The sequence below is a fragment of the Ovis aries genome, chromosome 2 (assembly GCF_016772045.2).
Source record: "Ovis aries strain OAR_USU_Benz2616 breed Rambouillet chromosome 2, ARS-UI_Ramb_v3.0, whole genome shotgun sequence".
NCBI lineage: Eukaryota > Metazoa > Chordata > Mammalia > Artiodactyla > Bovidae > Ovis > Ovis aries.
The window spans coordinates 81,610,095-81,635,228 of NC_056055.1; the positions used below are offsets into that span (position 1 = coordinate 81,610,095).

Sequence of the window (25,134 nt, forward strand, 5' to 3'; positions counted from 1 at the left end):
AAAAGACATGGTTACACAAAAATGAAAACATATCCATTTAAGGAAAGCTTCTGAATTTACATTACTGTATGTCTTTCAGGATATAACACTACAATAATCATCACATTCCTTGACAGCTTATCATATGCATGGTTTAAATAGTTATCTAATTTTCCAAAGCAAGTTAAATCTGTTACGTTTTCCTGAATGCATAAAGGACCTTTAGGGAAATGAAATTTAGAGAGTGGAATTTTGAATGTCAAATACTTCAGGGTAGACTCACATGAAAAATCACAACTTCTAATACATCAATAAGAAAATAAGAGAAAAAGTAGGTTTTCCAAGGATAATTGTTTATTTCAGAAAATACACATGCGAGGAGGGGAAGGATGTCAGAAGGAGGGATAAAGGATCACAAAGAGTCAGCAAATGACACAACTTTCTGGAAAATATCGTTTATTAAATGAACAAGTTAAAGCACCCTCTTAGAAGTTGCCTTTTTGATGATGGTTGTAATTTTTTTGAAACATCAAGAAACATTTTCCGTGAGAGAATTCTGAGGTCACTACCATTCGTCTGTCACTGTCTTGAAAGAATTCCTTTGTAGGGCCTATGACTGAACTTACTAGTACTTGAATGATAAATAAAATTCCTAGAAAAATGATACAATTTTTTTCTAATTTACATAAAATGGAGTAACTGTATTTTGAAGGCAAAAAGCTGCAAGGTCAATTATACAAAAATCATAGTAACCACATTTGCTTTCCTAGTCTCCACACTCTTCATTTAGAAATGTTCCTGCCACCAACATTTTTTCCTTCCTTGAGGTAACAGAGTCCAATCATGCCGTAAAAATAAAATAACTCCCTTTAGGAAGAGTCAAAGTTAAACATTACTTTTTGGTAGACAAAGTTGAGGAACATCTTTGCACAAATCAAATGCATTCCAGAATACTTGTCACTGACACGAAACAACACACCAGGGCTGCTGAAAGCAGGTGATGATAGTTCTGACATCGCCACACCTAGACCTCAAAAGCTTATTGATTCTTGTCTCCCTGCAGGCATCCTTTCAACTTCTCCACTCACCATGATGGAGATCTGAAGAAAGGCACTAAATCACTGTCTGGCATTCTCAGACAGTAAGCTAGATGACCAGATCTAAGGCAGCTTGGCACAGTAATCTCAGAGCAGGGAACAGCTTCCTTTGCTTCTTTGAATCAATCAAAACCTGCTTTATCAAGAGCCTTAAAATGGAAAAAAAATTCTTTTTCTTGTCTTTCATGAATTTTAATCTTTCATGTTTCCAATTCCATCACTATTCTGATAAATGGGTTCTACTGACCTGCTACACCACACTGCAACATCAGCTGTTATGTATCAGTAGATGTTGAAACTAAACACATCATCATTTTCACTATCATCATCTTTCAGAAGATGTCACAAAGAAACCAGAAATGTCTGGCATTCATCGATGTGATTTAATCACAAAAGCAAATATACTGAACCTATTACAGGCAAGCCACTATCATGAGTTGTACATGGTCTTGAGTTGCATTTGGCATTAATACTATAATGTTCAAGTCTTCAAACTCTTTGCTCAAATACTTTCTTCCTTCCGCACAGAGAAATCTTATGTTTCCAAGAAGGAATAATATAAGAAGCATACGCCTCTGTCATTCTCTAATGCTGATGCATCTATATTCCTTGCCTCTCAAATCTTCTTTTCCTTCCTTTCTTCGCTCCTTCTCTTCACATCCACATGCTTCAACTTTGTTAATTAACAGTTCAGGAGGGACGCTTTCCTCTAGTGCTTCACACCCCTAAGTGGCATTCCCACTGCTTTGTTTTGAATTCAATATAAAGGCCATAGCTAGCTTAACTAAAACAAGGTAATACCATGAAATTAACCACAACTTATAATTCAATCATCTGCATACTGAATAAAAATGTATACAGTCTCTCCTATTTGCTAGGCACAGCAATGGTAGCTAAGAATATAAAAACATCCAAGATATTCTATTAAGTGTGTCCTAGGGCTTCCATTGCAAAGTACTACACATGAGGTGGTTTACAAGAGCAGAAATTTATTCTCAGTGTTCTGGAGGCCAGATGTCTGTTTCTAAATAAGGTCACATTCTGAGGTTTCAGGGAGACATAATTTTGGGGGCAATGCTACACAAAATAGTAGAGTTACGTACTGGGCTGATATCACTGCAGTACTCTCACACACATACTCAAGCCAACATTCATTGGTTAACTTGCCTTCCTAGGGCATGCCATAGAGTGGCCTCCATAAGACCTTTGCTAGTTAAAACATAAGAGTGGGTGGCTCAGCTTCCAGCAGCCAACTATGAGAGGATCCTGAAATGCCTTCTTGATGAAGGATCCTTGGAGACTAAGAAGTTGACTGTGTCACTGGGATCCTGAAATTCATTTTGCAGCATCAGGAATCTCAGCTTATAAGAGTTAGTTGGGAAGGACATCTCCTGAATTCTTGCAACGTGTAGCTCTATCCATTCATTTTGTATATCTAAGAATCACAGAATTTTTATATTTTAGAACTTGACAACAAGCTTTGGGATAAAATAACCTATCACTTCACACAGGAGATAAATCAGAGGGAATGAATATGTTCATCAGCTAATTAGGGAAAGAACTGGCAGAACAAAGGTTCTCCAATTCCTTGCTCAGGGTTCAAATCATATTTCTCATGTTATTAGAAATAATTTTCATTATGACTTTTTCTATCTGAACATGCTTTAGCTCTTGACCCCTCTAAAGAACAATTCAAAACACTGCTTCACTCATAGCATTTCAGAAAGCACATACAGGCACAACACCTCTCTGTCTTCAATACTGTTTTCTTCCTCCACTCTATGCAGAGTTTATGAATCTTTAGCATAAAAAACATTGAGCTTTTCATAATGCAGTTGTCCAAAGTTCCTCTAACTGTAACTATGGACACCATATGTTCAGTTAGACATGATAAAAACCAATTTTAAATTGCAAATTTTGAACAATAAAGCTCTTTCCCAGTGAAAAGAACAAAAAATAATATGCCTGCCTTTTTTTTTTTTTTTGGTGCACCATGAAACTTATTTATTCACTTCAATTCTGCATTTACACAAAAGTGCTGTAATAAAATATCTGTACACTACTTTTGTTACAAATATAGATAATATTCAAAATGACTTTATATATTCTAATGTAGGAGTTTCACGCTCTAAAATGGGAATGAACACATGATAATTCCTCACCAGTTGTCTCAATAAACAGCTCCATCTGTTTCCCTTAGTCTTAAACTATTGTATTATAAGATGTTAATATAAGGCAATGAAATGAAGTTATGTTAATCCCCTTAATTTTTCTATCAATTTACTAATGGCATACAACCAAAATAATTACCAACACATTGCTTTTTTCTCTGTCATTAAGATTAATACTAACTGAAAACCAATTGCACAGCACACAGACATATTTTCAGCAAAGCATCCCTTAATACCAGAACTAACAATTCAGAGAAACTTCCACGCTCCTTCATGTTTAGCATGGAGGCTTTCTAGAGAAACCATAGTCAATACAGGATAAAGCCATCATTTTACTTATAGAAAGGTGAAATATTATATGTCAAAAATGAAAATGAACCTCAAGATGTGCAATAAATGATTTCTTTACAAACTTAGGGACATTGATTCCTATTGCTGCTATTTTACTTGATCATGAAGCCCATTTTTGGAGAAAACTATATATGTATATTTAGAGCTAAGAGATGCAATGTTTAATAAGTAATATTTAAAATAATTAAATATTGAAAGAATTTTTAAAGACTTTCAGTATAACTTTTCTTAGAAGTGGGGAGAGAAGGTAGATTAACAAAATACATTTTTATAAAACTCGAGATTTTCTTCCTTATACTTTCATTTTTCACCTTAATTTCATGAAGCCACTTCTCCTTGGTTAGCTTTTGAGTGACTTTTTCTTTCTCTACTAAACACTGATCACACATTAAAATTTGCCCACCTGATTATAAAATGTCAGGTATCTTCAGGAAGAAAGACCAGCTTTATCTATGCAAACAAAGGATCCTTCTCTTTGAGTTTACATCACAAAATATAAAGAGAATGGGAAAGTGATGCTAGAGTGTCAGTAAGAAAATCATTTCCATATGACAAAACAAACTTAAATGTTATTTTTTTTTTCCTATAGGATTGAAGAGCCCAGTGAACACAGCCTGCAAAGAATATGCAGGATCACTCTCTCTATAGTGTGGGATGTGAGGGAGAAGTTGAAGTGGCTCAATTCTGGCAGCAAATTCAGGAGAGAACCATCAAAGTGACAGTGCCTTTTGTCCGCTTAAGGATGGCAACAGCTTCTTCATGGGTTACCCCTTCCAGACTCTGCCCATTGACAGCAATGATCTGATCACCCCTCTTTAGACGGCCATCTTCGGAGGCTGCTCCCTGCAATTATAAAGTGGGTTTATTTACTTCTCAAAAAAAAAAAAAAAAAGCTGCCTCACAGCTACACAACAGAAAAAGATCCAAACAAGAATGTAAATTGCTCTGCGTGTACACACACATTGCTCTCAGTGCTCCACGGGTGCTCCACAGCCATTAAGCAATGATGAACAGACACAAAGGAAGCCTTTCTCCTAAATGGCTTTAGCACTGAGATTCCAATTTGAGAGAGAATTTAGCAGTCAGTAGATTAGTTGGATGGTTTTTTGGCTGTTCGGCACAGCAGTTGGTGGGAACTCAAATTAATAAAGAATATTTGGGAATATGCCTAGTAGGAATGATTTCATAGAATCCAAGATTTTTTATCCTGTAAAGAAGACCTACAGAAAGAAAACAAAGGATTAGCAGTTTTATAGGACAAGCGGTTTTATAGGACAAGGACATGAGGGCCACCGAACCCAAAGTTCTGCAGAAGCACAAAAGCCCACATGTATGTTGACAAGCACAGGATGAAGCCCAAGTCATGCAAACTCTAATCCTAATTCTTTCTGTAGCTTCGAAAAGGAAGCTTAAGCTGCTTGATTCTTTACTTCCCAAGCGTAGATGGAGTCTTCATATTCCTTACGGGCCCTAAATGATTAAGACTAAACACAGACACTGCTGTTTGTAGAAGAACCCTATCTTAAGGCAAACTTACAGTAAGCAATTATGCAATTAAATATAAGATAAAAAATATGGAAAAGTTAATGAGGAATCCATAATGATGAAATTCTTAAAATATGCTCTAACTAGCATGCCTTAAATAAACTGTTCTGAGGCTGAGAAAAAGGACTGCATGACTCTTTTATTTACTGGCAAGTGCTATTCGTGTTTTTAGACATACCAATGGCTTTAAAAAAATCTCACAAAATAGGCTCATTGTTAGATTGCTATAGATATAGCACTTTATATTGGTTGAAAAATAATAATAGAATGAAATCTCCATAGGTAAGTACTCAAAAGAATGATAATACTAATCTAAAGCCCCCAAATGAAATCTTTTAGTAGGTTAAACATAATTGTTTCTTTGTGCTACAAAATTTTGAGAATCTGAATTTCCTCCTGTAGGAAATTTCATCTAATTTTATAGTTCCTAAAAATTATCTTCATAACAAATTATCAAATAATAATTATATGGGTTTAAATTATTTTAACAGGCTCAGTAATGTTTTAATAACTTGTATCCTAAACATTCTTACCATCCAACAGGATGCTATATGATTACAACTATATATAATGGTTTTCTTTTCTTCACTGAATCCCTTAACTACACATAGCTCATTTGTGGTAAGTGACAGGGCTGCTGGATACGCAAAAATTTTAGCAGTTATTTTTCTACTCCATTTAATGAAATGAAACTTGCAAAATAAACACGTCTTAGCCATTCTGCATATGTATTATATGTACTCTTCCGTGCCTATTTTATATTTCACAACAAAAAATGCAAAGAAAAAGAAATGCCAGAGCTCTTTAACATACACATATTTAAAATGTCCTATTTTCAAAAGACATTCAACTATATGCATCTTGTTTGCAAAGGAAAACAATCAGGCCTGACTGTCTAACTCAAGTTCATGAATTTTATGTATATTGTTGAGAGCACCCATGGAACTTCAATTTGAGCCTATATTCCTTTAAACATAACTAAACCTCAAATTGGACAAAAATACTTAATGACCTGTTCCTGTAGGGAGTTGTGCAAGAAAATAATCAAATGTTGACCATTTGGCATTACCTGAGGCCATAAACTAATAAGCCAGCTGCTGACCACTATTAGTGAACATTTTGTGGGGGAAAAGGGTAGTTAAAATTTGAAAGCTTACCTTCGCAAACACTGTTTTAACGTAAATGGGTAGGTCTCCATGAGGACTGCCATATCCTCCTACTATACTGAAGCCTAAGCCATCTGGTCCTCGGTCTAGTGTAATTGACTTACATTGAGGAGGCCTACAGTAAAGGGAAGAAAACAAGAGCTATTAGATCTCATATGTATATCAATGGGTTATCTGACACCCACCTAAAGCTGACAGAATTCTCTGTGTCACCAACAGTGGAAAACCATGGGTATTCAGGGATGCTTCAATTGTCAGTGTCTGCTGTGCTACAAATGTTAAATTTACATACTCTAATAAAGCCCTACTTAACTCCCTAATTCTATTACCCATGTATACTACCCTTAACCTAACATATTCATGGTAACTTCTCATTGTACATTGTAGCAGCTCTTTCTTTTTCCAGTTCATTTAAAGTGAGAGGAAGAAGCACTGAAGACTAAGATGGAATAAATCATAAACATCAGTATTCCCAAGCTCAGAGACAAAAACAGATAAACAAAATAAAATCTGCATCAGATAATTTAAAAATTCTAACATGCTCCTCTCTTCTCCTCTCTCTATATTCTAATACTTTTGTACTCAAGTTTGGGTAATTGTAAAGTTTTTTTACTCAAAAGTATGATCTATTAAATGATTAGGCAATGTAGAAAATTTTAAAAGGATAGACTGACCCCAAGACTAAAATGTTCCTTCAAACAACTCAAGAGATGAAAATGTAGGAAGAGCAGTAGCACACATACATGCCTGTCTGTCATCTTCCTACCTGCCTGCCTGCCTGCCTGTCTTTGATAAATCCATGCCAAACTTAAAGAGCTTAGACATACATCGTTTTCATGTTTTATACTTCATCGCCCATCATTTCACCTTTATGTGGCTCATAGGGACACACAAACGATAGTATATGAGCTCACCCTAAGTCATCTTGAAATATACTACTTGACGTCAGCCCAGTGAGAGAAAGACTAGAACTGGCAGGCTCCTGTTGATGACCTGTGACCACACTCACGTCTCCGCCAGCAACCACCTGAACACAGAAGAAATATAAATAGAAAAACACGCTCATGTGGCTAGGAAGACATCAGTAATTCTTCAAAAAGAGCACTGGGATTAAAAATGTATATGTCATCATTCACTTAATCATTCCTGTTAAAATAAATTTCATAAGGTCCAGAGGTATCTTTGACACTAAGGATATTCTACTAATTCAATTCTATCAAGTTCCTGATGCTTTCAAACATGGTATCACATGTAATTGTTTTCTAAAGATCTTTAGAATACAAGCCACTCAATCACACCATTGAAAATTTCAGCAATTAATCATATCCTGCCAAGACTGAGAATTTTCCCCCTTAGATATAAAAAGTATGAAATAACATATACATTAAGAAAAAAATGTGACAGAATGTATTTCCTGTGTACTTTCTTGGAACTCTCAATGTAATCATTTATGTTCAAGGGAAACAGGAAATAAAAGCAGGAAATTTCACTTTATAGTTTTAACATCAAAGCTCATGAGTCCTCAAGCTACCCACAATCGGAAAAGTTGGGATAAAAATCTTACCTGCATTTCAATGGAGCCAGGGGCATTTTTCAGTAAGTTAACTGCCTGGGTGTGAGTCATCCCCTCAGTGGATGTGCCACAGATACTGACAATCCTATCCCCAACCTGCGATGGAGAGAAATAGCCATCTGCTACAACGCCATGGAGAGGGGGACCATTTGCTTCCCCACCCTCCACGCCACACATATACTGCTGATCAGCACCAGAAATATAACCAAGGAAACCTCCGACTCCCAGCAGCAGCAACCACAGAGAGAAGCTGCACATAGTGGCCATGCTCCATCATCTCTGGGAGCAGGGGCAGGGAACCACACTTTCCTTCTCTGCACTTCTCCCAAAGAACACTGCATCTGTTATCATCTGTGAACAAGAATTCCTCTGGATACTATTATTATATACATTATCTGTGACTATAAGTTAAGGGTTGGCAAACTACGGCTGATAGGCCAGGACTGGTCCGTTGCTTATTTCGGTAAGTAAAATCTGGTTATAAGACAGACACAGTTACTCGGCTGCATTCACACGGTAGAGTTCATTAACTGCAATACAGACACATAAGCCCTGCACAGTCTGAAATATTCATCTTCAGCAAAAAGTGCTCTAGAGAGAAGTTTTCTAACCCCCGTGTTATGTGTACAACTAGTTTTAAAGCGCTAGTCAGAAATTCACATATCAAAGGGAGATTGAACCATTACTGATTTACACAGCATTTCTAAACAGTGGTCATTGTTTGAGACAGTTTTAAGGTATGAGGCCATACAGATTTTACTGTGTAGAGACTGAGTTACTAATGGAATATTCACATGATTTCAGAACTGGGCAGTTAGCATAAATTCTGTCATAGTGCTCTACATATGCAAAATCCCTCAATTTTGAAGCAAGTTTTGTAGTTTCACGTTATAAATCACATTTACATCAAGCTTCCACAAAACAGATAAATAAATGCAACACAGATGATAATTTTCAATTTAATAAAGTACCAAAAAGACATGTAAATAAAACATTTCACTTCAAAAAAATAATTTCACTTCATTCTGCCAATACTTTCTGAGAATACTTTCTGCTTTCTTTTAACTTCTTCCACAGGACTTCAAGCAAACAAAAATATTAAGAAACAACTGCAAATTATCCCATTTCATTTACTGACAAATTGCTTACAACAGCAAATTCTTCTTTTAAAATTTCCCCATTTTTTATTCAAAGAAACCCCTGTTGCAGCTATATTAGCTGATTTAAAAGCTGACAGAGAAGTTTCAAACTGCTTGCAACAGTTGGCCAGATGCAAAGGGTTTATAAAACCTATTGGCAGATTTGCTAAGGCTACCAGGGACTTTGTAGAACTTACTCTGAGTTTCTGCGTCTGAGCTGCAACTCCATTCGGGTGCATCATTGCAATAAATATAGGAACATCACCCAGTGGACTGCCCACTCCTCCAGCAATGCTGATACCCAATGAGTCAGTGGGCCCCTGCCACGGGACAGACAGAATACTTTGGTCAAACTGTTATCTTTCATTGGCTTTTGTTCTCTTTGGCACAACATTCTATAGTTAATTCTGATCTTCTAGACTTGAGGGAGGAAAAGGATGCCCAAGAAAACTGCATTAATTTATCTGATACAAGTTCTTAATGTGACTTAGAAAACTAAGCATCTGTTCGGGAGGTAAAAGAAACCACAACAGGCTAAATAAAAATCATGTTACAGGAATGAGGACAACAGGGACCTGCATTCAAAGCCAGAAACCCACACCAACAAATGCTGGGACCTGGAACAAGTCCACTGCTTTCAATGAATCTCTAGCTCTTCATGGACAAAATGGAAATAACCAGGCCTCTTACAAAGAGCCGCAGTGACTACTGAATGAAATGGCGATGGTATGAAGTGTCTACAAGTGTGCTCAGCACTTAAATTTGCTTTTCTTTTCTCTGTTGTACATAGCTGTCAGAAGAATCTGTTTCAGAAGAATGGGAAACTTCTTCTGAAAGTCTGAAGAAGGCAAAGGTTTACTGATCCATAAAAGAAGTCAGAGAGGCCTGCATATTTTGTGTGGTGCTGGGTTGATACCATTTTGGGCAAAAAAGCGTATACCAAAAATGATTTTTCAAACAAGGAAATTCAGCAGAGTCTACATTGTGCTATTTTCACTGCATGTAATACATATTTTATCAGATGGTACCATAAAGCAGTAAGGCAGCTAACAGGAAAATATGCAGACGACCTTGGAGCCATCAGCGTGTATACTATTTTCTCTCTCCCCATTACCTTTTTAATTTCAACAGTTCTTAATCCCTGTATTTCAGATGCCACTGTAAATGAAAAAAAAAAAACGAGAAAAATATGATTATTAACACATTTTTAATGTTAGTAATAGTTTAAATTTTAGTTGATTCTAAAACTAAATGGGACTAAGCACCTAAGTGAGGTACCCCAATGTTTTTGGAAATAGGGTATTCAAAGTTACTAGCACACATGATTACATCTGTCTTACAGAGGGGCTCCCAACTGAAAAAATGGCACACCATCCCATATCTTCCTTCTTATTTCAAGCACTGCTTATAAAACTGCATAATCCACTCTGAATGAGGCAAGGACAGGATGTGTTTTGGGCAGAGAGACACATGTGCACAGCTGAGAGGAATAAAGTCATGGAAACATTAAAAAGAATCCATGGACTTAAGTGCCTAAATTTCTAGAATATTAGTCACATTGCACACAGAGACTGCCATATGGTTAGTTTCTTCAATTTGAACAACTTTCAACCAATGCTCCAAGCCAAAAAGCCCTCTGCATCATGATTTCATGTAATTAAAACACAGGAGGATCATATTAATTTTCTCAATTGACATTTTTGCAATCTTATGAAAAATAGATGGCTTCAACTAATGGAATCTTCTGATTTATTACTATTATATTAAACAGAGAACAGGAATAAAAATCACACACCAATCTTCTTCGTAAGAAAAACATGACAGAATACTGATTCTAATGTTAGTAGATCTCCCAGGGAAAACATCAAATGGGAAATGCTGCCACAGGCATTGCTTCATGCTGTTCTCAGCTTTTGCAGGCACTCATTTTTGCACCTATATTAGAGTTTAGGATGATTTAGAGGGAAGAAAGCTTCAGAGGTAAAGTAAAACAGGGGAAAAAAATCAGTGTTGATGGCCAAAATTCAATCCAGTAAATCATGCTTAACATTTCAATCCAATCTTACGTGCATTCTTCTTTGAACTACTTTCCAGTAACTCAGATGTACCGGATCCCGAAAGTGGAAAAGTAAATGAGGACAGGCTGGCTTCACTCATCTACAAAGACATAATAGTTGTCTTAGAGAGCTTGGGAAGTAATAATACCCCTTAAGTATGACTTATTTCACAATTACTTTAATGCACTTAGAAATACTTGTTAAGCAATAGTGGCATTTGATAACTAGAAAGGTAATCAATATAAACAGTTTCCACTGAGTTTTGTTTTCTTTAAAAGGAAGAATGTGCCCAGTGACATAACTAATTAAAGGTAAAAGAATTTGATTCCAACATAATCTCACCCAAGCTAATCTTCTCTAAATTTAATCTAGTTGCACACAGATGCGAACTTAACTGCAGAAATAGGGCCAGGGACAGGAAACGAATGGCAATCATTTAGGGGTGACTGTGAGGTCTTTAAGGACAAACTATCACTGTGTTTTATATGTAGTGGTGAGCTTGTACAGTTCACCTACACAAGGTTCTTTTCAGTTAAATGCTGGCTGATAAATGTTTGCTAAAAAAATAGTTTAAACATATACTATCTTGGTAGGCTTTATAATGTATTAATTGGTTCGTTTTTGAGATTATGCAAAAAGAATCATGTCAGAAAAGAAGAATGGTTTGGATTAAGTTTCTCAGAATGACTCACAAAGTACTTAAGAGCTTCACCTTGCTTGCCTGTCCATTCCCATCTCTCAAACTCTGTACCCTAGCTGCTCTGCCATGCTGCCAGGCCTGCATACAGGACCCTGGACAGACTGACAGGCAAGGCCATCTTTGAGCTCCTTTCAGCCTGTGAACTGCATCACCTTGATGAATTCCACAGCTACGCACCTGGCTGCTTTGAGAAGGTCTCCTCTCCGAATGGAATGGACCAGTTTTGACTCTTCCAACTTCCAAGGTTACTGTGCCTAGGGAACACTAGGGGGAGGTTGTTTGACAGAAACATTTAAATAGAATGCTATAGTCAGCTTTAGGATTACACTGTATTCTTTATGGCTGGGTTTTTGAAAGTCATGTTTCCTTTGGAATTTCTATAGGCAAGGATATCTCTCCCATCCTTTGTGGAAAGAGGTTTTTCTCAAACATTAAAAGTAGTAAAAACTGTAACCACAAATCAGTAGTAGCCACACCAAGTGTCTGTCTTACTAGCTCATAATTTACATGGAGAGGGTGTCTGTCCAGGCAAAGAGAAATGGAGAATCGACCAGTTTTCTCATGCAACACACCAATGTAGAGCCAAATGAGCCAAGGAATTTGGATTTTAAAAAACAAAACAAAAGCAATAAAAAACCACTATTGCAACAAGCTACTTTGCTTTCAACAGCAGAGGTACTCAGATAATATAAGCTCTCTACTGCCACACTGCACCTGAATAGATCTATTATGCAATATTTAAGCCATACTGCTATAAACATCAAATGAGAATTGAGGAAAATTTCCCTGTTGTCCTTTACAAATAAATCACAGGCATGCAAGAAATGCTGTACAGTCTAATGTGAAAGCAGCAAAATGAGGTGGGTGAGAACTGGCATTTTGGAGTCAGATACACTAGTTTAAATCCAGTCTGTGTGAACTTAACAGATGTCTACCTTGATAAGTCTTTTACTCTGCATTTAGAAAAACAGAGATCATTATAGGCTGCTGTGATAGAATAATCCACGTACAATGCTCATCAAAATGTCAAACACATGCAGTATTGTCAACTGTGTTGCTTTCAGGTTTTCCATTATAACAAACAGCACTGCAGTGAACTTCACCTATGTAAAATTTTTTGTGTACTGAGGATTACTGATGCAAGACTTTAAAATGAAGAATTACTAAGTCAAAACAACAAAATGCAGCAGCAGTTACAAATAGCAAAGCTACAGGGATATTTAAGGCTCTCATTATATACTGGCAAACTGGTTTTTAAATGAGGATTTAACTGGTTCTAAAATTATCTATGTTACATTATGGATGCCTCCTTCTCTATCTTTGAGAGGTTTTTGTCTCACAGAATTAACTATCATTTTAAATTTATCTCCTGAAGGAAGAGACTTCTCCTTAAAGAACTCTAATTACTTTATTTTCTGAAAATAACTCCAAGAAGAAATGATAGTTTAAGTGTGCATTAGTAACTAAATTTATATGTACATACCAGGTCCTCTGCAAACCAGAGGTTAAGAACAAAAATGCCCACTTGAAATCGCTCTGTGAAGCTAAGCTTAACGACTGAAGAGGTTCTGACTAGAATCTGAGACCTCTGACATTATCCACTGCTGTTTAATAATGTCATGAAGTTATATGCTAGTGTTACCGAACATGTACCACATGACATGGATTCTGATGGCAATAGGTGCCTAGTCAACTTTGAACTATACTTTGGGTCATAAAAACACATGTTACGTAAAGGAAAACAATGAGATAAGAATTGAGAGGAAATACATCTAAATTTCCAAGAACTGTATTTTTAGGTGACCATCCTATATTTTATAACTCATTTTTAAAATTAGACTGGTGCTGCCTTTCCAATCAGCAAATGATTCTTCATGGAATTTACTTTGGAGGAAAGAGATTTCACAGTGTAAAACGTATTTAAGCTTAGCAATGATACCTTGGGATGGAGGCCTTATAATGACTGAATTAACAACAGTGGTAACTGTTGAAGGAACTGTCAGGTAAATCGGCAAACACTCTTCCACATTCTTCATCTCTGGGGAAATACTGGGTTGGCAAAAAAGTTCATCTGGGTTTTTCTGTAAGATGGTGCAAAAAAACCTGAATGAACCTTTTGGCCAACTCAATATAAGGATGTCCAACGTAGTGTGCCCAGGAAAGGGTTAGGGCGGGCAGGGCAGTCCAGAAAGCATGACGCTCAGAGGTGCCCTGTTTGCCCCTCTGATCTCCCGCCTTTCTGTGGGAGCATCCCTGCCAGGATGAGATTCTCCCCTTATGCCAGAGGTCGTAAGAATACATCCAGATATAAATATGGAGGCGGGGTGAATTGACATGAAGACATTTTATTCTCTTTTGTGGCCTGAATATGTGCTTTTCTTTCAAGAAAAGAGCCACATAACAATCACTTTATGATAAAACATCTGCTAAGATCACAGATATTCAGTTCATAATTCTTACTGTGTGTGCTCCCTCACTCAGTCATGTCTGACTCTTTGCAACCCCACAGACTGCAGCCCGCCACGCTCCACTGTCCATGAGATCTGCCAGGCAAGAATACTGGAGTGGTTTGCCATTTCCTTCTCCAGGGGATAATACTGCTACTGCTAAGCTGCTTTAGTCGTGTCCGACTCTGTGAGACCCCACAGATGGCAGCCCACCAGGCTCCCCCGTACCTGGGATTCTCCAGGCAAGAACACTGGAGTGGGTTCCCGTTTCCTTCTCCAATGCATGAGAGTGAAAAGTGAAAAGTGAAAGTGAAGTCGCTCAGCAGTGTCCGACTCTTAGTGACCCCACGGACTGCAGCCTACCAGGCTCCTCCATCCGTGTGATTTTCCAGGCAAAAGTACTGGAGTGGGGTGCCATTGCCTTCTCCAGAACTACATAACCATATAATAAAGAGCTGATCATAAGTGTAGAGATTTACCACTGAAGTATGTTGTTTAACATATAAATATGTCTTATTTGAGAGAACATATTAAATAAATACTTGTTGCATATGTCTCCTCCTTCTCCTACGTGTTACACATAACCATTTATGGCACTGGATTTCTACCTTCAGCAGAGCCGCAACCGCTTCCTGCGTTGCATGGCGGACGTCTTCTCCATTCACCATTAGTATCTGGTCTCCCTGTAGCAGTCGCCCATCAGCATCTGCAATGCCTCCTTTGACAACATCGGACACAAACACTCCAGTATCATTTCTGCAAGTGTGATTTTAAATATTACCATTATTACTTTTTCCCAAATGGAATGCAATGCTTATTTAATGAAAGGCTAACATTTTAGAATTGAAAATTTTACTTCTATTTTTATCACTTTAAAAGTCTTATTGCTTTATCAACACTGGTGAAACTGAGAATTTTATATAATAATAGTATCTTATGTCTTTATAATATTTTATAGATTAAACATCTTTCATAAGCATATTTATTCAACACTTATAAACTGTGAGTAGAAGAGGTTATTATACACATTTTATAGGTCACATAGCTACTAAATGGCAAAAATGGGACTTAAGAGTCAGTCATTGGGAGAAAAACCTATTGTTCTTTCTACACCATAATTAAGCCCTGAATGGATATTGACCTGTGCCTATATAAATATGTTGCTATTATCAACAACATCATTAACATTACTTAAAAGAAACAATGGATGTGTCTCAAACTAAAACCAGTTGTTACTCAAAATTACATACCTTTGCTGTGATGTCTCATTTAAATTATTACAGGTCTAACTTTCATACAAGATAGGTTTATGCAAAATGAACAAATATTAAGCTTATTCCAACCTTCTTTTCATAAAAGTAAAAGAACTCATAACTCCCTGTTGAAATATAAAGACGACCATGTAGAAACATTTAGTAAGGTTTAATTGCATCACTTCTTCTTGCCAAGGCCTTGACCTCAAACAAGTCATTTCATCATTTGATACGGTTTTACCATCTTTAGAATAACTGTGGTGGAATTTACTAGACTGAATATTTTTTAACATTACCTATATATACATATTTAAATAAACTAGGTATTCAATTTATGTAAATTCACCGACCTACCACCCCAGGCTTCTGAATTTACACCGTCTGTTTCCTTCAGGTGGTGTACTCTCCTCATGCTCATCCTTCTCTCTAGAATATCCTCCTTCCCCTTTTGTTAGATCATCTCTCACATATTACACTTTAAGCTTCATCTCAGGCACTTTTTTTATAAAGCAGTTTTCCTAACCTACTTTCCTTAAATAAGGTTACACGATCCCTTTCTCCTTTGCTTCCATGGATTCCTCACAATATGTTTCTGTCTCTCATTAATAGATTCCTTTGTTGCAATAATATATTTAATTCTCGTTTACCAAACTGAGTTTTCAGATGTTAGCATTCATGCCTCTTTTAACTTTATTTTCCAGAACCTAATAGATCTCTTGGCACCCAGCAGGTACTCAAAATTACCAAATGCCTTTTTGTCTTGTTGCTGTTGTTCGGTTGCTAAGTCATGTCCTACTCGTTGCAACTCCATGAATTGCAGCATGCCAGACTCCTCTGTCTTCCACTATTTCTCAGAGTTTGCTCAAATTTATGTCCACTGAGTTGGTGATGCTATCTAAACATCTCATCCTCTGTTGCCCCTGTTTCCATTTGCCTTCAATCTTTCCCGGCATCAGGGTCTTTTTCAATGAGTTGGCTCTTCACATCAGGTGGCCAAAGTATGGGAGCTTTAGCTTCAGCAACAGTCCTTCCAATGAATATTCAGGCTTGATTTTCTTTAGGATTGACTGATTTGATCTCTTTGCAATCCAAGGGACTCCCAAGAGTCTTCTCCAGCAACACAATTCATCAAATCTTTGGCAATTAGCCTTCTTTCAGCCTTCTTTATGGTCCAACTCTCACATCTATTCACGACTACAGGAAAAACCATAACTTTGACTATACAGACCTTTACCGGCAAAGTGATGCCTCTTTTTAATATACTGCCTAGGTTGGTCATAGCTTTCCTTCCGGGAAGCAAGCATCTTTTAATACTGACTAAAAAAGTCTAAATTAGTATCTTCTGATGTTCCACTGCTGCATGGGCTGACAATAGCTACCTACAGAATACAAGCAGTTGATAAAGATTCTAGTACTACTAGTACTCTTCAAAGAAATTTAAGTTCAATCATTTCCAAGAAATCACTGCCTTTGCCCTGATTAGTCATACCTTTTACCAACAATACTCAACCCCAGGCCTTTCCCTGGCTTCTTCTGCAGCTCGACGGTGAGGGTGTCATACACGTCCTCCTCTCTGTATGGGGCCTCATCTCTGTACAGCGTCAGGAGCACCCTTTGTGGTGTTTGTCTTAGGACATTTATTGCTTCATCATGTGTGGCCTTCCTCAAGTCAATTCCATTTACCTGTACAGAAGTGGGGCACAGATGGTGAGGAAGCAGATGAGCTGGGTAAAGAGAAGAAAGATGGAAAAAGGAAGTAGTGGGGAGAGAGAGGAAAGGGAGGGGCAGGGGAAGAAACAAACACCACCCTCCCCACAGTTGCCTTTTCTTTGAGGTGAAGGTCAAATGCACAGCATTCTGTACCTCTAAAATCTGATCTCCAGCCCAGAGTCTTCCATCTTTACATGCTGCTCCTTCTTCATAAACTTCATGGATAATAATGGCACCCTAAGGGCACAAACAAAACAAACCATGCTTTACCCCATCCTCCCTAGGATTGGTGAGCAGAAACGCAGTCAAAGCACACTGTACTCTCATAGGCATTGATAAGGGTTATACATTGACTACATCCGTATGTGAGTCATGCATCAAAATTCAGAGAAAAGCATAACAAGGCAAGTTGCTGTAAGTCTTAAAGACATTTGTATTTCTTTCAAATGATAGGGAATTTTAAAGGAGAAATTTATAAAATACATAAATCACCCACACACTCATTTATAATAAGACACACATCACCTTTCCTATCCACAAATGAAATTAACAGATATGCCTCACCTTTCCTATCTACAAGTGGAATGAATGGCTTTTAAATGCATTTTTTGACAATTAGAAATTTTTGTCTATAAATTATACAATTTATCAAATGTTTTCTCAGTATGGGTCTAACCCAATGATATCCAGTCAGTAAAAAGAAAATTAAAATATGGCAGGAACTGGTAAACGAACACAAATATTTTGAACCTAAAGGGCATAATCACAAGTATAAAGGAATATTACTAAGTCAGTGCTGACTTACTCAAAGTAAATGAGTATTTGCCCCACAAATTAAAATGACGAGAAATGATATACTTTTCTAAATCTTTGTATTTCATTTCATACAGCTGATGGACATTTCCCTGCAGTGACCTCTCAGGGATCACTGAAGAGGCTGCATATTTGGAGCATTTCTGACTACATCCTCACCAGCAGTGTGTCGGACCCCCCAACAATGCTCAGGCCCAGTCCTGTCCGCCCTTTGGAAATCTCAATTGTTGTTTCACAGCCTGGGATGATGGGGCAGGTTGCAGGATCAGAAGCGAAGATTGCTGGTGTTGACGACCTGCTTGTACCTAAAAGTACATTTTAAATGAAATTAAAAAAAAAAAAAAAACTGATCAGAAGGAATATATATCAAACTCACCACACTGGTTGCCTTGGGGGATGGAGCAGAAACATGGGCCCAAGTTTGGGGTCAAAGAAGACTTCAATTCCACCTTAATCTTTTAGCTGCATTTAAAACCATCCAACAAAGGATTACATCGTCATTGTTACCTTAGTGTGGTGGGTACAAAATTACCTGTAAATTATTTTCTGCACTATTCTATATTTTTCTTTAATTACTGGAGATAATAGGTAAAAGGAATGAGAACAGAGTTGAACTTAACTGCTAGTTTCACTCTGATATTCTATGTTTCATGGGAGCCAAACAAACGTCTTAAAAAACTATGATTCACAAAACTCAGAACTGAGATATGCAGTGGAAACCTAACTCACATTCAGTGAAGACAAAACATAAAGAACATCAGTAATTCTGGTCATGGTGCATGCCACTCACGGCTTTTTAGGTTTCTGATCTGGTTTTACTTTTCATCCTGCCCTAGAGCATCTCTCCTTATGTAATCAAATCTGTAATCAAATCATACATGCAACCGGATTTAATATCTGAGTTTATAACACATTAAGTGAGCCCCGCCTGAAGTTTGTTTCTAAATGTCTCAATGGTTTATAAACTTGAATATTAAATACTGGTGCATGTATGCTCAAAATTAAATAAATAAGATTAGATTATGAAAAAATAAGGAGAATATAATCTCGTACTCTGTTGTATGAGAGTCTTCATATCATGTTTGATGATATACCAAAAAGCATATAGCAAATAGCATATTCAGAGAAAGTTGGTATACTTGATAGATTAGCTTTAGAGAAATGTTCTTTTCAGGAATCACAGTCAGACTAGTTTCTTGCTCCCGAAATGGTAAGAACAGGTGCAAGATATTTTCCTTTATGCTATGCTTCCATTTTGCATCTTATATGTTTATAGATAATGCTATTCAGGGATCAATTTGATATTGAAAAATTAGAAAATTACATTACATAAAAAATAAAATTATATTTTTTAACATTTTAGAGAATTATTCAGTCTTTCTAAATAAAGGATTACTTTCATTAGATGTTTTTTACTTTAAGATTTTTTAGCAGTAAGGTCCAACTGTATAGTACAGGTCCAACTGTATAGTACATCTATATTCAATGTACTGCTGCTGCTGCTAAGTCGCTTCAGTTGTGTCCAACTCTGTGTGACCCCATAGATGCCAGACCCCCAGGCTCCCCCGTCCCTGGGATTCTGCAGTCAAGGACACTGGAGTGGGTTGCCATTTCCTTCTCCAATGCATGAAAGTGAAAAGTGAAAGTGGAATCGCTCAGTCCTGTCCGACTCCTAGCAACCCCATGGACTGCAGCCTACCAGGCTCTTCCGTCCATGGGATTTTCCAGGCAAGAGCACTGGAGTGGGGTGCCGTTGCCTTCTCCGATTCAGTGTACTAGGATAAACTATAATGGAAAGAATGTAAAAAGAATCTGTGTGTATATATATACACACACATATATACAACTGAGTCAGCAGAAATTAACACAACATCATAAATCAACTATACTTCAATTTAAAAACAGACTTTTAAACCAACTATATTACAAGTGCTTTAAACTGCTGTTTCGTTAAAAACCTCTCAAAAGAACTGAATGTTTCAGTTTGGAAACCAAAAGAGCTTTTTTCTCCAAATGCAGAAAAAGTAAACGACTTTTTAAAAATGCCACAAAGCTTGAAATGCATTCTTTTACTGAAAATCAGTGTGATTTTTCTGAAAAAGAACCTCAAAGGAATAATTTGCCTCAATGTAGGAGACTGGCATTTTAATGACATGTGAAATTGTCAGCCTAAGCTCCACATCCAACTATTTCATCTACTTCGTCCTCTTCAATAGTAATCTGCTGTTTACACCCAAAGGAAGAACTCAGACCCACTGTGTCCATGTGGCAATGAGTAACATTTCAGGAGTCTGATATAGTGCCAGGCAAAGTTGATTCTACCAATGAAGTGGTATCATTGTATCCACATTAAAAATGAGAATACTGATGTTCCAAGAAGTTACATTACTTACTCAGCAGTATAAACAAGGAATCTACAAAATGAGATATCTCATGTATTAGTAAGATACCTGGAGTTACAGATACTCTTAGCAAAAGACCCTTGGAGAACAAAGAGTATCACTCCTTTGTCTTAGAGTTGGGCAAGCAGAGGCTCGGAGTAGCTGGATGGGTTTCCCAAGGTTCTATGGCTGGTTAATGCACAGCACCAGATCCCTTCTCTGCATACCATCTTTTCACCAGAAGGCTGTAGGACCACGGCCTTTGAAGCAGTGGACTACATACAGGCAGATGGCTCCCCAGCAGGGACTTGATACTGAGTCTGAACACGCCACGAGTGGGAACTAGCAGGAGACCAGCCCTTACTTCGCGTGGGCTCTGGTTCCGGAGAGCTAGGCAGTGGGACCACTGGAGACTGGGGGCTGCTCTTCCTTTCTCCATTGGCTGTACCAGTTCCTGAAGTAGTAGCCTGGGAGTCTGGATTCTCAGCACGGATCGTCAATTTCACTTTTGTCTTTGCAGTTTTCAGAAGGTTAATAAACTGGCAGGGTGTTGGTGTGGAGGAGAAATAAAATTAAAGGCAAGTTAGTAGACTTACACACAAAAAAGCCGCTATGATAGCTGTAATTGGAAACATCTATGATTGAGAGAAGAGTCGGAGGCAAACTTTTTCCAAGCCAGGACTCGGGAGGTCAAGAAAGAATGGCTGCAGTTTCTAGTTTTTTAAATTTCCTGATACTGATTAAGGCCCAAAAGTCTACTTCAGACTATATTCTTCATTATTTAAGAAAGGGCTTTCACTTGTAACATTTCTAATTAAATACTGTTCATTTCTCTGGATCCTCACAACTCCAGAAGAATATGGGGTGCTTTACCCACTTCTGGTCATAGCAAACACCCTCTTCCAACAACACAAGAAAAGACACTACACATGGACATCACCAGATGGGCAATACTGAAATCAGATTGATTATATTCTTTGCAGCCAAAGATGCAGAAGCTCTATACAGTCAGCAAAAACAAGAACAGATGTGGCTCAGATCATGAACTCCTTATTGCCAAATTCAGATTTAAATTGAAGAAAGTAGGGAAAACCACTAGACCATTCAGGTATGACCTAAATCAAATCTCTTACAATTATACAGTAGAAGTGACAAATAGATTTAATGGATTAGATCTGATCGAAAGAGTGCCTGAAGAACTATGGACAGATGTTCTTTCCTGACATTGTACCGGAGGCAGTGATCAAGACCATCCCCAAGAAAAGAAATGGAAAAACGGTTGTAAAGAGCAATATTGCATAGGAACCTGGAATGTCAGGTCCATGAATCAAGGCAAATTGGAAGTGGTCAAACAAGAGACGGCAAGGATGAACGTCGACATTCTAGGAATCAGCGAACTAAAATGGACTGGAATACGTGAATTTAACTCAGATGACCATTACATCTACTACTGCGGGCAGGAATCCCTCAGAAGAAATGGAGTAGCCATCATGGTCCACAAAAGAGTCAGAAATGCAGTACTTGGATGCAATCTCAAAACGACAGAATGATCTCTGTTCGTCTCCAAAGCAAACCATTCAATATCACAGTTATCCAAGTCTATGCCCCAACCAGAAATGCTGAAGAAACTGAAGTTGAACGGTTTTATGAAGACCTACAAGACCTTTTAGAACTAACACCCAAAACAGATGTCCTTTTCATTATAGGGGACTGGAATGCAAAAGTAGGAAGTCAAGAAACACCTGGAGTAACAGGCAAATTTGGCCTTGGAATGCGGAATGAAGCAGGGCAAAGACTAATAGAGTTCTGCCAAGAAAATGCACTGGTCATAGCAAACACCCTCTTGCAACAACACAAGAGAAGACTCTACACATGGACACCACCAGATGGTCAACACTGAAATCAGATTGATTATATTCTTTGCAGCCAAAGATGGAGAAGCTCTATACAGTCAACAAAAACAAGACCGGGAGCTGACTGTGGCTCAGATCATGAACTCCTTATTACCAAATTCAGACTCAAATTGAAGAAAGTAGGGAAAACCGCTAGACTATTCAGGTATGACCTAAACCAAATCCCTTATGATTATACAGTGGAAGTGAGAAATAGATTTAAGGGTCTAGATCTGATAGATAGAGTGCCTGATGAACTATGGAATGAGGTTTGTGACTTGTACAGGAGAGAGGGATCAAGACCATCCCCATGGAAAAGAAATGCAAAAAATCAAAATGGCTGTCTGGGGAGGCCTTACAAATAGCTGTGAAAAGAAGAGAGGCGAAAAGCCAAGGAGAAAAGGAAAGATATAAGCATCTGAATGCAGAGTTCCAGAGAATAGCAAGAAGAGATAAGAAAGCCTTCTTCAGCGATCAATGCAAAGAAATAGAAGAAAAGAACAGAATGGGAAAGACTAGAGATCTCTTCAAGAAAATTAGAGATACCAAGGGAACATTTCATGCAAAGATGGGCTCGATAAAGGACAGAAATGGTATGGACCTAACAGAAGCAGAAGATATTAAGAAGAGGTGGCAAAAATACACGGAAGAACTGTACAAAAAAGATCTTCACGACCCAGATAATCATGATGATGTGATCACTAATCTAGAGCCAGACATCTTGGAATGTGAAGTCAAGTGGGCCTTAGAAAGCATCACTATGAACAAAGCTAGTGGAGGTGATGGCATTCCAGTTGAGCTATTTCAAATCCTGAAAGATGATTCTGTGAAAGTGCTGCATTCAATATGCCAGCAAATTTGGAAAACTCAGCAGTGGCCACAGGACTGGAAGAGGTCAGTTTTCATTCCAATTCTAAGGAAAGGCAATGCCAAAGAATGCTCAAACTACCACACAATTGCACTCATCTCACATGCTAGTAAAGTAATGTTCAACATTCTCCAAGCCAGGCTTCAGCAATACGTGAACCATGAACTCCCTGATGTTCAAGCTGGTTTTAGAAAAGGCAGAGGAACCAGAGATCAAATTGCCAACATCTGCTGGATCATGGAAAAAGCAAGAGAGTTCCAGAAAACATCTATTTCTGCTTTATTGACTATGCCAAAGCCTTTGACTGTGTGGATCACAAGAAACTGTGGAAAATTCTGACAGAGATGGGAATATCAGACCACCTAACCTGCCTCTTGAGAAATCTGTATGCAGGTCAGGAAGCAACAGTTAGAACTGGACATGGAACAACAGACTGGTTCCAAATAGGAAAAGGAGTACGTCAAGGCTGTATATTGTCTCCCTGCTTATTTAACTTATATGCAGAGTACATCATGAGAAACGCTGGACTGGAAGGAACACAAGCTGGAATCAAGATTGCTGGGAGAAATATCAATAACCTCAGATATGCAGATGACACCACCCTTATGGCAGAAAGTGAAGCGGAGCTAAAAAGCCTCTTGATGAAAGTGAAAGAGGAGAGCGAAAAGTTGGCTTAAAGCTCAACATTCAGAAAACGAAGATCATGGCATCTGGTCCCATCACTTCATGGGAAATAGATGGGGAAAAAGCAGAAACAGTGTCAGACTTTATTTTTTGGGGCTCCAAAATCACTGCAGATGGTGACTGCAGCCATGAAATTAAAAGACACTTACTCCTTGGAAGAAAAGTTATGACCAACCTAGATAGTATATTCAAACGCAGAGACATTACTTTGCCAACTAAGGCCCATCTAGTCAAGGCTATGGTTTTTCCTGTGGTCATGTATGGATGTGAGAGTTGGACTGTGAACGAGGCTGAGCATGGAAGAATTGATGCTTTTGAACTGTGGTGTTGGAGAAGACTCTTGAGAGTCCCTTGGAGTGAAAGGAGATCCAACCAGTCCATTCTGAAGGAGATCAGCCCTGAGATATCTTTGGAAGGAATGATGCTTAAGCTGAAGCTCCAGTACTTTGGCCACCTCATGAGAAGAGTTGACTCACTGGAAAAGACTCTGATGCTGGGAGGGATTGAGGGCAGGAGGAAAAGGGGACGACAGAGGATGAGATGGCTGGATGGCATCATGGACTTGATGGACGTGAGTCTGAGTGAACTCTGGGAGATGCTGATGGACAGAGAGGCCTGGCGTGCTGCAATTCATGGGGTCGCAAAGAGTCGGACACGACTGAGCGACTGAACTGAACTGACAAGGCCTTACATATAGCTGAGAAAAGAGAAGCTAAAGGCAAAGGAGAAAAGGAAAGACATACCCATTTGAATGCAGAGCTCCAAGGATAGCAAGGAGAGATAAGAAAGCCTTCCTTCGTGATCAGTACAAAGAAACAGAGAAAAACAACAGAATGGAAAAGACTAGAGGGCTCTTCAAGAAAATTATAGATACTAAGGGAACATTTCAGCAAAAATGTGCACAATAAAGGACAGAAATTGTATGGTAACAGAGCAGAAACATTAAGAAGAGGTGGCAAGAATACACAGAACTATACAAAAAAGATCTTCATGACCCAGATAATCACGATGGTATGATCACTCACCTAAACCCAGACATCCTGGAATTTGAAGTCAAGTGGGCCTGAGGAAGCATCACTATGAACAAAGCTAGTGGAAATGATGGAATTCCAGTTGAGCTACTTCAAATCCTGAAAGATGATGCTATGAAAGTGCTGCACTCAATATGCCAGCGAATTTGGAAAACTCACCAATGGCCAAGGGCTGGAAAAGGTCAGTTTTCATTCCAATCCCAAAGAAAGGCAATGCCAGAGACTGTTTAAACTACCACACAACTGCACTCATCTCACATGCTAGCAAAGTAATGCT

The 25,134-nt window shown here is 38.1% G+C and overlaps 1 protein-coding gene across 30 annotated transcripts in view; it reads right to left on the bottom strand.

Moving 5' to 3' along the window:
- Positions 1 to 311: 311 nt before the first annotated feature.
- The window catches only part of MPDZ (multiple PDZ domain crumbs cell polarity complex component), a 668,265-nt gene continuing 643,442 nt past the window's right edge, over positions 312 to 25,134 (bottom strand). For all 30 annotated transcript variants that reach the window (XM_060409464.1, XM_060409468.1, XM_060409467.1 and 27 more), the window contains 13 exons: positions 20,747 to 20,921; positions 18,161 to 18,306; positions 17,342 to 17,425; positions 16,968 to 17,161; positions 14,834 to 14,981; positions 11,956 to 12,042; positions 11,088 to 11,178; positions 10,136 to 10,179; positions 9,219 to 9,341; positions 7,874 to 7,978; positions 7,224 to 7,336; positions 6,301 to 6,424; positions 312 to 4,441 (listed from right to left, as the gene is read on the bottom strand). In XM_060409464.1, coding sequence (XP_060265447.1) covers positions 4,295 to 4,441; positions 6,301 to 6,424; positions 7,224 to 7,336; positions 7,874 to 7,978; positions 9,219 to 9,341; positions 10,136 to 10,179; positions 11,088 to 11,178; positions 11,956 to 12,042; positions 14,834 to 14,981; positions 16,968 to 17,161; positions 17,342 to 17,425; positions 18,161 to 18,306; positions 20,747 to 20,921 — 1,581 coding nt within the window. In that variant the 3' untranslated portion in view covers positions 312 to 4,294. The remainder of the gene's footprint in view (positions 4,442 to 6,300; positions 6,425 to 7,223; positions 7,337 to 7,873; positions 7,979 to 9,218; positions 9,342 to 10,135; positions 10,180 to 11,087; positions 11,179 to 11,955; positions 12,043 to 14,833; positions 14,982 to 16,967; positions 17,162 to 17,341; positions 17,426 to 18,160; positions 18,307 to 20,746; positions 20,922 to 25,134) is intronic.